Source organism: Carassius gibelio, chromosome B5 (genome assembly GCF_023724105.1).
Source record: "Carassius gibelio isolate Cgi1373 ecotype wild population from Czech Republic chromosome B5, carGib1.2-hapl.c, whole genome shotgun sequence".
Classification (NCBI taxonomy): Eukaryota; Metazoa; Chordata; class Actinopteri; order Cypriniformes; family Cyprinidae; genus Carassius; species Carassius gibelio.
Genome location: NC_068400.1, coordinates 39,521,301 through 39,535,667, shown reverse-complemented (window position 1 = coordinate 39,535,667; position 14,367 = coordinate 39,521,301). Strand labels below are relative to the sequence as shown.

Below are 14,367 nucleotides of genomic sequence, written 5' to 3'. Positions count from 1 at the left end.
TTGTCTTCAATATGCTTGCTAGCTATATGCATTTGTGGCATTAGTTTTCGTAACAAGCTTATTTCCTAAAAATAACTATACTGTGATATATATCATTAACGTGAAATAAAATTACTCACATCAAACTTTATTCATATCACCAACACTACATGCAGAAATGTGCTGCTTAAAATATTTAAAGGACAATTCCCCCTAGACACGATTAACTGGTAGAAATTTATCAGTACAGATTTTCATCTATCGTCATGAAAACATAGCACTTTTAAACGGTTTAATACATTTAAAGCATTGGCGTTTAAAAAAAGGCTTATGGCGTTTAAGCTGTTGAAATGCCATCAGCAGCAAAAGAGAACTAATTGTGCTATATACGCACACTGTCAGAGACGTGCACATGTGAAGACTGTGCTCATTGAGCACTTTATAGGCCTTGAACGGTTAAATACACACGCTTGTATTGGATGCCCATCGTAAACACAGTAATTTAGGTATTAAGGGAAAGCAAACAGCTGAGAAAGAAAATACATATGTAACGATATATTGGATCCAGGTAACTCTTAAAGTGACAGCAGTTTAATATTCCTGCTGTCTGTCATTCATGTTAATCAAACAACAAAGAGGACTAAGGGCCCTATCTTGCACCCAGCGCAATTGACTTTGTACACCGACGCATGTGTCATTACTATTTTGCACCCGCGCAAAGCGCGCTTTTCCCTCCACAGAAGCACGTCGCTAAACTAGTGAATGAACTTGCGCTCCCTGGGCGGTTCAGCGCAAAAAAAGAGGTGTGTTCCGGCGCAAACAATCCCTGGTGCTATTTTGCTGTTCCATTAAACAATTGTGCCACTGACCAGAAAAAAACTAGTCTAAAGTCAGTGGCGCGTTGCGCGTTGTTCATTATGCTATTTTAAAAAGGGCGCATGCTTGACCATAATGTATAGCGTGCACAACGCGCATACATTTGCTCATGTAATCTACACAGATGCAACAGTTATTTTTGCAAATCATAAATTGTTACACTAAAAAAATATTAACACATGAGATGACGGAAATCATTGTGGTGTGCCACGAAGATGTGAACAAAATAGGCATAAATCTAGCTTACAAATTATTCAGGCTTATTATTCTCCCATCCCCATACAACACAACTTCTCTGTCTTTCACTGCTCTTACAAGAACATCAGCCTCCTCGGCTGTGAACCGCCATAATGTAAATACGCCATAATAATAGCAATCCATAATGGAACTTGCGCACCTGCTTTTAAAGGGAATGTTGGATGACGCTCTGATTGGTTTATTTCACGTTACGCCCAAACCACACCTATGAATAATGAAGCTGCTTCAGACCAACCCATTTTAGATTTGCGCCGGGCGCAAGAGCCATTTATCCCGCCGGGAAAATAGCAACAGCGCCGAGACCCGCCCACAAACTTACTTGCGCTTCGCGCTTTGACACTTGCGTTTCAGATCGTTAAAATAGGGCCCAAAATCTCTTAGTGCTCATGACTAAATCACTTTTGTAACTTTAATAAGAAGAAATATATATTTAATTTCACAGTGAAGAAAGATTTTTTTTTTTTGTCCTATTGCTTAATTGCTGACAGGTTATTTGTCTTCAGTGTGCTTGAGTGTTTTTTTTTTTTTAGGCTAGTATTATTATACACCAATGGGCTGGTGTTGGCGCAATGGATAAGACACATGCCTTTGATGTGAAAGACCCGGGTTCAAATCCACTGTGAGACACCAATGTGTCCCTGAGCAAGACACTTAACCCCTAGTTGCTCCAGAAGCGTGTGACCTCTGACATATTGTATATAGCAATTGTAAGTTGCTTTGGATAAAAGCGTCAGCTAAATGAATAAATGTTTTATTTTTGTGATATTGACAGTGTTAACAATAATTCTTAAATATCTATGGTATAAAAATTTAGTACACAAAGACCTTATTTAAAGGAAAATATACATACAACTATATCATTCTATATGTTGTACATTGAAATAAAATAACCTGTTTCATAATATAAGATTCTGGTCATATCGTCCACCTCTAGTTCACCCTAAAATTAAAATTCAGTTTTTCACCCTGATGTCGTTCAAAACCTTAACTGACCATTTACACATTCCAAGATGATGTATGCATTTACGAAAAAAAGATTTATTTTCAAGTGAACCATCCCTTTAAGATCTAACTTAAACGACTGGAGACCATGTTCAATTGAACCTCCAGACCCTTTTTCTTGATGTTGGGAATGCTACTCGAGCAGAGTGTAACTCTTTAATTACAAAAAAAGTAAGTAGCTCCATGTTTTCCATGATATGGCAATTATTTGAGACTTAACTAACTGATATAACACTGTTTTAGCGTTATCATACTGTCGGCATTTATATTCTCGGCAGGCACTTTCTTATCAAAGCGACTTTGATAAGACACAGCATACATTATGTGCGTGAAAGAGAGATGCAGAGCAAAAAAGCAGATAGTGGATCCAAGTCAAGTATTATAGTTGAAGACAAAAACACTATAAGCACCAACCCTGGTGTGTGAGGAAGGACTGTGGAGAAAACTCCAGATCTGAAGAAGTAGGAACCCTTTGTGTGGAGATATGAAAGCACTACATGACCAGATGAACCAAATCATCACCAACACAATGGTCTGTTCCCACAGAGGTCAATCAAATACAACCTAATGTAAGTGTGTTTAACAAGAGCATAACCTTAATGTGTGTGAGAGTATGAGTGTGAGATAATGGCAGTGTAGTTTACAGACCGAAGTAGTTATTAGTGCACCGCATAAATATTGCATCACTGAGTAGCGTAGAGAAAGTGGTGTGTGTGTGAGTGTGTGTGCGCAGCAAGACTAGGAAGTCTGTTTAACTGCATGTGTATCTCCCTCTGCGGCAGCTCTCATTAAAATTGTAAAGTCATACACTGATGAGGGCACACTAGAGTAACCCGCACACATGCACGCACAAGAATGAAATATTATTGAACATCATCATCACCACCATAATCTGGCTGACCTACAAAAAGTGTGTAATAATATGATATGTTATAATATCAAATAATCTTGTACCGTTCTCTGGCTCAGACTTGCGCTCTTGTTCCGTGTCGGTGAGGGACAGGACAGAGTTTGCTCGGCTTGACAGACAGGAACTGTGCTCTGACTTCACTTCCTGCATCCACAACCGCAGGGCGTGGTCAGGGGAGGCACCACCCTCGGATTCGGGATCGGAAGGGACACCCGCAGACATGCCTCCAGGGTAAGCAAGCTCCTGATTGGCCGCGTGAAGCTCGGTCTGGAAATTAGGGAACCCAGTCTGGGAGGGGTCAGAGAAATCTGTGAAAATCAGAAAGAGAAAGGAATAAATTAATGAAATGTACTGCACAAATCAAAGTTTAGTACACTCACACATAGGCTAGTGGATTAGAGTTCAGTGCTGGATCTGTGTACTGACGGCTGAGATTTTTTGGAGCTTGGCTGAGAAACAATTTTGTTCTCTCTTTGGAGATGGAGAATGGCTTATAAACCCTCAAATAAATATTTAACAAAAAAGATTTCTGCTTTTAACTGCACAAAATGTGAAAACCATTTAAATTCCCCCAAGATTCTCAGAGTGTAGGACACATGGGTTTACACACATGCACACTCATACACAGAAACTCAATGTGTGTGCGTACTAGCACTACTTTTCTCTCATTTTTAGGCTTACAGTAAATCAACTGACTCTAGAGTGCACAAACCACATTCTCTAAAGATTCTTAGAAGGTAAAAAAAAAAAAAAAAAAAAAAAAAGTTTTATATTGTCAAAGCATTGATTACATTTAGCGACAAACATACAATACAATTTCAAAATGTATGTTTTTATATATAACAGTGTTATTTACTAGTTATTTATTTAATAGTTATCTACTTTTATGCTTTTTTTATCAAAAGAACAGTAAAAACTATTTTGTGAAATATTATTACACTTCAAAATAACTGTTTTCTATTTGAATATATTTTAAAATGTGGTTGTAAAGCTGCATTTTCAGCATCATTACTCCAGTCTTCAGTGTCACATGATCCTGCTGAAATTATTCTTTCTTAACATTATCCAATTAAAGAGAACAAATTTAAAATGCATACATTTATTTGAAGAATATTTTTGTAACATTATAAAGGTCCCTTAAGATCAATTTATTATTTATTTATCTATTTAGAAATTTATTTATTTAGACTTTTGAATGGTAGTGCACATATTTTTTTTTTTTTAGGAAACAAAACAAAAACTTTTGCTTTCATTCTTTTCTGTTTTCATCTCATCTGTTTCTATTTACATATTGCATCATTCAGTCTCTTACTCTCTTTTCTCTCAGTTTCTTTTTCATTTTGTGCTGCTTCTTCTTATTTTATGTCATTTCTTTTCTTCGTACCTCACTTTATCCCTTCATCTCATCTTATCTAATTTCTTCTCTTGGACTTAAATATTTTCTTCTTTCACATTTCTTCTCATCATTTGTTCAGGTAAAGGTGATGGGCTTTTGATGGGTGATTTTTCAGACCTGTGTATGCGTGTGAGAAGTGAGCTCTTAACTCAAGTGTCCTTAAGATTCCTCTCCTCCACCTCTCTGACTCCTGTCTCCGTGGCGACCCCTCTCACTTCTCTCCCTGCTCTAATCATCTCAGTACTAATTGCCCACGATGCACTTCTCCGTCCTTCACTGAGAACATGACCCCCTGATTCTCGGCCTGACCCACACACACATACACACTCGTCCACGAGCAGACATGGATGGAAAAAGCTAGGGTAAGAGGAATTGGTGAAAGAGCTTTATTTGCATCTCTTTCAATTTCTCCTCCTTTCTCTCTCTCTATCCCTCTCTCTCTTTATAAAGCTGTTTCCGTGGTAACTGGAGCGAATTGTTTTGTTCTGCATGTAGCATTTTAATAATTACACTGAGTAACTTCCAACCACCGCCTTATGTGTGTATATAAATATTTTTTATATACTGTATGTATGTATGTATGTATGTATGTATGTATGTATGTATATAGACATACATACGATGTTGGGCCCCTACAGCTGAGAAGTAAAATTCAGTGCTTAGGGTAGTCTAAAAAATATGTTCAAAACAGCTTGACATTTCTTGAATCAAAACGAAATGAATGTGCAGCTTTTCAACTTTCAGTAAACCCACAGAGGCCATGCGTTATTATTTTTAACAAGTAAACAAATAAAATGTATGTCTTTAGGATAACATCATTTATTAGTAAGTATATATTTTTATGAATTATCTATAATTAAATCATACATATTAATGATGTATATAATACATACTAGATAATCATTCAGGAGGTTTATTATTATTATTATTCATGTAATTTAGATTTTTAATCAAAAACAATTTACACATACCCCAAATGTATCTGTTTAGGAGTCTGAAGGGTTCAACAGAACTAAGTTCTATTCAGCACGAATAAAATTGAAAGGGAACATTGCTTGTGTGTGTTCTTTAGTTGTGGGGAATCCTTTAATTAATGGAAATATTCCAGCCTTGGGACACAGACAAGAAGAAAATGCCTCCATGAATGTAGAATATCAAAGGCAGAAGAATAAAGGGTGAAAAATGTATATTATTACAATTATTTTCAAATTTAAATTGTAAATCATTTTTCAAAAGTAAAACACACATCCCATTATTATTTAATGACAATAGTGTTTGATGTTTGGTGTGTGTGTGTGTGTGTGTGTGTCATTTGATGGCTCATTTAAATTTACAGTGAGTGTTTCCACGAATCCTGTTCCTCACTAAGAAATGATGCCATATAATCACTTTCACTAAAGCAACCATCAACAACAACAAACAAAACAACTCTGGGACTATGATCTCTTTTAGATAATGCAGCCTTTCATGCGATGTCAGATGCTTGTGATAACAGCTCCAGTACCCATCTACTAAATGGGACATTAATTATGGGTCATCATTTAATGCCATCTCTCTTACTCAAACACAAGCAAGCATGCACACACATCCTTGTGGAAATTTAGTTTGACATCCATTACACGTTATATGAGTTGATTACTTTATATGAAAATAGCTTTTCTACATATTAAATTAAATTATATACCGCAACAATTATAGTCTTATCTTTTTGTGTGCTTTTAAAATGTAAAATAATTAAGCATTACTATATACTTTTAAAAAAATTGTGATTGCCTTTTTTTTTTTAGATTACCGTAAGAATATTTATCTTAATGTATATTGTAAAATTTATTTTAACATTTACATAATGTTGAAAACTTCATGTGTGGTGCACTTGGAATAGAATTTTCTTTAACTAGAGGGCTAATAAAGAAAAAGTTACTTGAATCATGTTTTATTTACGTTTTGAAGTTGACTAGTTAAAAACATTTTTAAAAAAATTGTGTATTGGTCAAATGTTTTTTTTTTTTTTTTTTTTTTTTTTTTTTGCCATATCGCCCAGCCCTAGAATACAGTTACTCTAAATTGTAATAGCATTTCACGATGTTATAATGTTTACTGAAATTATTTGATAAAATATATAAAGCTTTGGTGAACGTAATATATTATATATATATATATATATATATATATATATATATATATATATATATATATATATATATATATATATATATACATATATATATATATATTTTTTTTTTTTACTCTTTGTTTTTATTTTGTTTAAAAACATTTGTACAATTTACTTAAAAAAACAACAGCATTATATTCAGAATAGCACACAATCCTGACACACACAAACAGAAGCCCCTACCTTTCTGGGGCTGCTCCATGGGTTTTCTGCGGACTTTGTGGCTGTTGTAGGTGAATCTGCGGTCAGGCTCATAATCGGTGTGGGTGTGCGCCTCCCTGTAGTGTTTGTGATGAAGGCTGGTCCCATCCTCTTCTTCAGATGAGCTGGAGTAACTGAGCTCCAGGCCGGGGTGGGGCCGAGCCAGAGATTGGTACAGCTTCTCATCCATCTCTGCTTACTTTCACAATATCACACACACACACACACTCAGTAATCTCAAAAACTCACTCAAAGCACACTGCACACACACAAAGAAGAAAAAAAAGAGAAGAGAACAGAGGCGATGAAACAAAACAAACAACAGCAGTTCAAATGTACTCTAAACTTTCATTTCAGTGGTGCAATTTTTTTGTAACACGATACATGAAACAGCTTGAGAACAAACGGCTGCTCAGTAGAAATACATTTAAAGAGACATGAAGGACAAAACAAAACAAACACTTTCTAAAACCGCCCCCATGTTTTAGCCAAACATTCATCGACCACCAAGAAAAGAGAGAAGGCCTCAGAGGACAAATGAAAGAGAAGAAGGAGAGATAGAGAGAATGATAGATGGAGAGTGAGATGAAGAGATAAAGAGATGCTTAGATAGAGGAAAAAAAGAGGAGATAAAAAAAAGGTGAAAGACCAGGGAAAAAAGAAACAAACTCAAAAGAGTTATACAACCGTCTGGTAATGAAGCCAATTAAATCATGAAATTAACTTGTCTCACTATACACCAGTCAATAGTTTCAAATAATTCATTAAGATTCATTTCTTTTTTGTTGCAGTTAACCCAATCAATCTTACATTCTGAATGAGCTGAAATTTAGCTCTTAATAAATCTATATGGATTCATTTGACAGTGTAGTGCATCCAGTTTTAATGCATTCAGTAATTCATAAAAAAAAAAAGAAAAAAAAAATGATTTCTAACAAATTTGATTTAATGGTCATAACAGTCATCTGGAGCTCCTCTCATTAAAACCATTATTGCTTTTTCATGACCAATCTAGATTATCAGGGCTGCAACAAACAAGTGATACTGAAAATAATAACGTCAATAACGTGGTGTAAAAATTGGTAATCAATACAATAATGAAAACAAATAAGGACTTATTATAGAACTTATAAATAAGTCAGTTCTGTGTGCCTGAATCAAACGGCAATGTCAATTTACGATGGTAAAAAAAATATTAAAAAAAAACACCCTTGGTGAGAAAACCACTAAGAATACACCAGCCTCTGCATAAAGACTCATCCAGACAGTGTGTCAACCTGACAAAGGGCAGCAAAGAATATCAGTGGAATAATATTGAACAAAATATTCATTTCTGAAATATTTGTTGTTTGACATTTAATATGAAATTTTAAACTGACATTGTTTAATTAAAATGTACATGTAACACGTTATTTATTTGTTTTTGTTTTTTTAATTCACAGAAAATAGGGTTGCATCTAATAGGTGGGTAGATGCCACATTCCACTGCTCCAGACATGTCGACACATCCGCCCTCTTGCAACAGTCAGTATCGTCACTTGACATAAAAATCTAAAACATCCCACAACATTACACATTCTCTGGTTGAAAAAAACATCCCAATTTAAATTCCTGAAGTAATGGGACAAACTTTCACAGGAAAAAATGTTTTGGTTTGTGTTTTTAATATGTATTGGATCAATATTAATGGTTTTTAAAGAATGTTTTGAATGTTGAATTAGCTAACGGAGTTGTCTTGTTGTATTGTATTAGTTCAGCGAAATCATCTGCTCTCTTGCAGATACAGATATGTATATAAATAGATTTGCAGACAAACAGTCAACTTTCTAGAGTGTTCAAAGAGCGTTTTTGAGCATTCCAATATGGCGGATGGTTGACGTATAGCGGCTGATAGAAAAAGTCGCTAACAGGTCATATACATATCTATGGTTGGTGCATGTTGCAATTTGACGAACTCTTTTGAGCCGCTGCAATGAGCCAAAGCATGCTAAATTAATTTGAATTAAAAGTGGGCTGTGCGGGCCATTCTTCTGGGCCAATGGACGGATATAGGCTGCATAGCCTACATTCACTTTATTCCATTCTTTATATTTATGCAATGGGCCGGCCCACATTGTACAGTGGCCCACTGGGAAAACTCCCGATGCTCCAGATGGCCAGTCCGCAACTAGTTGTAAATTCATTGTTGTTGCTTTTGTTAGTTCTATTTTGTTTAATAATATTTGTTTACAGATAGATAGGTAGATATACAGATCCGATAGATATACAGATCCTATAGACAGACAGATCCTATAGACAGACAGACAGACAGACAGACAGATAGATAGATAGATAGATAGATCTATAAGAAGAGGGATTAATAGGAAACTAATATTGGATTCAGACAAGATTGTGCTTGAATTGCCCTGCATACATCTTATTCAGTCTCTCTCTCTCCAGAGAGCATGGCTCCCTTTCAGCTTTTACTTCCCAGAATCTAAACGCTAACCATGACCTTTCAATGACCTTTGAGCCTGAAAAGAACATTCTGCATTCAACAGAGGAGCGCGCAGGTAGGGGAGGGCCACTGGAAAACAAGATGCGGTTAGACAGAGAGAGAGAGAAAGGAGAGATGCAGCCGAAAGGAGACAGATGAAAAGGAGAGGTGGAACGGATGAACACGGGATGAAAGAGAACCGATGGACCGTACAGGGTAGAAGAGGAGTCAAACGAAGATGAAGACGGGGATGGATAGGAACAGAGGCATGGCTGAAAAATGAAAGAGTGAAGGATGAGAGTGGACAGATGAAGGAATGAGGAAGGATAGAAGGAGCTTGCAAAATGACCAGACAGGTTAAAGACTTTGTGGAAAGCAGACAGGAGAGAGACAGACAGAGACATCCTGACACTGATGAAATACAAGTTAAATATTACCATCAAATGCTCGTTAGCGTGTATACTCTGTGTGGCTTTGGTAACGGGTTACTAATTGGCTGATGCGGAAACGCCCGGCATGACTAAGTGATGTGGGAGGGGTGTGTGACTTAAATCCTTGATTGGATGTTGTGCCAGAGCGAGAGCCAATTGGAGGTGTTGGTGACTTTGCAGACTGGATGCAACATCTTCACACAGAAACACAATTAATAGTCTGTTAGTTAACAGCGGTGGTGTTGAACGCTTCTTTTATCTGTCTCTCTCGCTCTACTCTCATGAGGCTCTAGCCATGTGAAGTCTAGTGGAGGAAGCAGATCGAAAGCTATTACTAGCATTTTTTATCAAAACGGAACTTACTGTAGCACGTAAAGAGGGTTTAAGGCCACTAGGAAAATCTGTGTGGGAATGAACGGAAGTAGACGCACACGTACACTTTAAGCAGACAGATGGGGAGGGTTCTTTTGGGAGTGCTGAATAAGTCTTTGTAATCAGACGATTATGATGATTACAGTGTAGGAGAACAAATTGCCAAGAGGGGACACAAACATGGGCGCGAACCCAGTCATGTATGCACAATTGTGCTCCTAATTGGGTTTGTGCTCCAGACTACACAGTTTATGTTTGGAGATGCTGTTCTTGTAACATTTAGCAACAAGTAAAAAAATAAAGCCTTTTAAGTGGTCCTCTGCAACAAAGTGGTTTCAGAAAAACTCTCATTATTAGGAGCTATGTTTTGCAGTAGAGTCCTTGAGTTGGCTATATTATAAAAAAAACATTGATGTTACATTATAGGTGCTTTAGATAAGTATATTGGTTCTATGAATCATCCATTAATAGAAGAAATGGAATGCCCTTCCCAAGCTTTTGAAAAGAAGTACAATGTTTTACTTCTTTTAAAAAACATTAAATCAAACTGCAATCTCAGATACATTTTTTTTTTCAGGAATTGCCCAATATTGGATATTTTAACTTTTTCTGCCTACTTACAAATTCTCTTACATGATACCAAAATGGTGGCTTTTTGTTTTTTGTTTTTCCCTCAGGCACCATCTAAGCAGAACCCAAGAGGAGTTATTTTTTTGTATTCTTTTTTTTATTATTATATTATATTATGTTATATTATATTACATTATAGTGTTTTTTTTTTTTGTTTGTTTTGCCTTTTTATTTAATTTTCTCTATAGCACATTTTTTAAATAAAGGTATTGATCTCACTCTGCACCCACCTTACATTAAATAATGAAAATTAAAGAATAACAAAATCTATGATAAAAATACATTCTATAAATATAAAGTATTTGAGGGTAATATTTTTTTTTTTTTTTTTTTTTACCCCAAATCACCATATTACATTTTTTAAGGATCATGGGTCACTGAAGACTGTAATACTTAGCTTTGTAAATGCAGGAATAAATTATTATTAAATTATTATAAGTTATACGTTTTACTGTATCTTCTTTAGTCAAATAAATGCAGCCTTGGTTAGTATTAGAGACTTCTTTCAGAAAGATTAAAATCTTACCAAACACAGTAGTGTATACATATGTATACTATCAACCATTAGTACCATTATTAGTCATCAACAATAACATAATATTTGCAGCTCTATTCACAACCCATTTTACTTGCAAAATCTGATATACTTCAACCATCAGGAATCATCATCATCATCATCATCACCTTTATTTATATAGTGCTTTAAACAAAATACATTGCGCCAAAGCACTGAACAACATTCATTTGGAAAACAGTGTCTCAATAATGCAAAATGATAGTTAAAGGCAGTTCATCATTGAATTCATTGATGTCATCTCTGTTCAGTTGAACAGAGTCAGAATCAGTTGGATCAAGGCCTGAATGGAACTAACTCTGAATGAGAGGTTTGCAGTAGATTGTGAAGAACTGTTCCTCTCCTGAAACACTGTTGACACCCACTTAAACCGTGGAGGTTAAAGTCACGTTCACCGTTGAGAGCATCTTGAGATATTCTGATGGTAGCACTATGTTTCCCAATGGCGTCAGGCTTTAGAGATGTTTTTTAGCTTCTGATTTAAATGTTTATATTTGACTCTCAGGGTGGTGAAACTAATTCAATCTAGATTGATTTTCATACTCATACCGCTGATATACAACTGTGTATCTCTGCATTTGCATTGGCCATTTTAACCATATTGGCAGTTGTATATGTTTCGACAGCTCAATGCAGAGATGGATCAATGTATGGACAGTATTAACACTCTGTGTCACTGAACTTTCCCCAACTAAAGAAAGAGAAAATCGAAGGGCTGTTAGTCAGGGATAAAGGGCGGAAAGTGAAACTGTCTACAATGCGAAAATCCTCTCTTGAATACTAAGTCTCATGTTAAAATCCTCTGTGTATCGTTGTGCACAAATTTAAATTTTGAGGCCCACATCAGACGGGCCACTTAAACTGCTTTTTATCAGCTAAGAAACACAGTCCAAGCGCTTCTCTCTCGAGCAGATGCTGAGAGATTGATGCATGTCTGGACTGCTGCAATGCTCTCCGGTCTGCTTTTCCCCAGAATGCCTGGCTAGACTACAAATTAATGCTGCAGCACGAGCGCTGACAGAGAGCAGAATGAAAGCACACATTACGCATGTCTTAAAGTCCCTTCATTGGCCTCTCGTAAATTTTAGGATTGATTTCAAATTTCTGTTACCGGTGTACAGATCCCTTAATGGGTTTGCACCTAAATCCATACCTAATAAGCTTGCGAGGATCGTTTCAAACGGGTCTCTCTGGTCTCCTAACACTGGTGTCCCAGCAGTCAGTAGTAAAACTCATTGCTCTATGGCTGTTAGAAGAAATCACATTCTTGATCAGTTTGAACAAAACATGCATATTTTTAGCACAACATTTGATCTGTTTTCTTTAATCATATGGCTGACTTTATTTATTTGTAAACTTTATTTCATGTATTTATTGCATATATTTTAACTGCTGTGTTGTTTCTAATTTAATATATCATATTCTCTTTGATCTATGTGCATGTCTTCCTTATTTTATTCTGTAACTGCATTATTAGTTATATAATTTCCTGTTTAATTATGCACCAACCTTGCATTTAATCTTTCATGTTTGCCAACTGACAAATTAATGTCTTTGCATTGCATCATTTGCACAAAAATATGGTTTACGAATAAATCTAAACGGAATGACGTTTTTAATTAATTTAAAGGTAATAATGTAGGGTGGGGCTGCGCTATTCAAATGCCATGAGAATAGGACTGACACGCTAACAGTTTGAAGACTTTAAAATATTTGCTTCTAAATATTGTCAACAATAACATTAGCATGATTTGACTGCTGGGAATCGTACAGTATGACAGGCAGCCCGTAGAGACGTATCATATTTTCTTTCCGCACACACACAAACTGCATCTACACACAGAGGATAATATTCATTCATCCATCTTCAGATTATCGGTGCAGACTTCCTGCGCTGATTCTCTCTAAAATAGTCACACACACACACACACACACACACACACACAGCAAGAGTTGACTTTCCCTCATCCATCTCTCTCTATTGACAGAGTCACATCCTGCACTGAGCGATTCTCTCCCACACACACACACACACACACACAAACACGCAAATTCTTCTAAGGAGAATCAGATCTGCAGAAAGAGAAAGCTCTTGCCCTGAGCAACTGCACAAACGTGTCAAAGCCCCGATACAGCCTAAAATAAAAGCTAACAAGGCATGCACACACACACAAACAGAATCCGTAAACATGAAAGTCAAGCGCAGGTCAGCTAAGAATATTTCTTGCTGGTGGCATTTCTCAGTGCTCCCAAAATGGTAAACACACACTTTCCACGTGAACCTAAAGCTAGTCAGACATCTCTGGGGTCATATCTGACAAAGATCATCGCCATGGAGACCCAGACTGGAGGAGGGGTTAAGGAAATGGATGGTGATACCATCTACTTACGATACATAAATTCACATCAGTATTCTTTACATTTTTCATACAAATTACTCTTCCTCTCACTACTTAGCCTCCTATTTAATTTTGTTTGTACTGTGCACAACCTGTAGATAACAGTCACCTGGACAGGTTTAATTTGTTTGATTTTGCAGCAAGATACAGAAACTAATTACAGAGAGCAATAATTATAGAATAAAATTAAAAAATAAATATCCACGGTTACATGTGAAATTTACATAATTATTACTAGTGTCTTTAAACAAACAAAGATATAAAGATATGTATGTATATACAGTACAGTCCAAAAGTTTGGACACACCAAGTTTTCTTTATTTTCATGACTATGAAAATTGTAGATTCACACTGAAGGCATCAAAACTATGAATTAACACATGTGGAATTATATATGGAATTATATACATAACAAAAAAGTGTGAAACAACTGAAAATATGTCATATTGTAGGTTCTTCAAAGTAGCCATCTTTAGCTTTGATTACTGCTTTGCACACTCTTGGCATTCTCTTGATGAGCTTCAAGAGGTAGTCTCCTGAAATGGTCTTCCAACAGTCTTGAAGGAGTTCCCCGAGAGATGCTTAGCACTTGTTGGCCCTTTTGCCTTCTGTCTGCGGTCCAGCTCACCCCTAAACCATCTGGATTGGGTTCAGGTCCGGTGACTGTGGAGGCCAGGTCATCTGGAGCAG

The 14,367-nt window shown here is 36.2% G+C and overlaps 1 protein-coding gene across 3 annotated transcripts in view; it reads right to left on the bottom strand.

Annotated features, from left to right (window-relative positions):
• The window catches only part of LOC127957601 (teneurin-1), a 131,602-nt gene that overhangs the window by 94,259 nt on the left and 22,976 nt on the right, over nucleotides 1-14,367 (bottom strand). For all 3 annotated transcript variants that reach the window (XM_052556221.1, XM_052556222.1, XM_052556223.1), the window contains exons 2-3: nucleotides 6,778-7,054; nucleotides 3,070-3,333 (exon numbers count right to left, since the gene is read on the bottom strand). In XM_052556221.1, coding sequence (XP_052412181.1) covers nucleotides 3,070-3,333; nucleotides 6,778-6,985 — 472 coding nt within the window. In that variant the 5' untranslated portion in view covers nucleotides 6,986-7,054. The remainder of the gene's footprint in view (nucleotides 1-3,069; nucleotides 3,334-6,777; nucleotides 7,055-14,367) is intronic.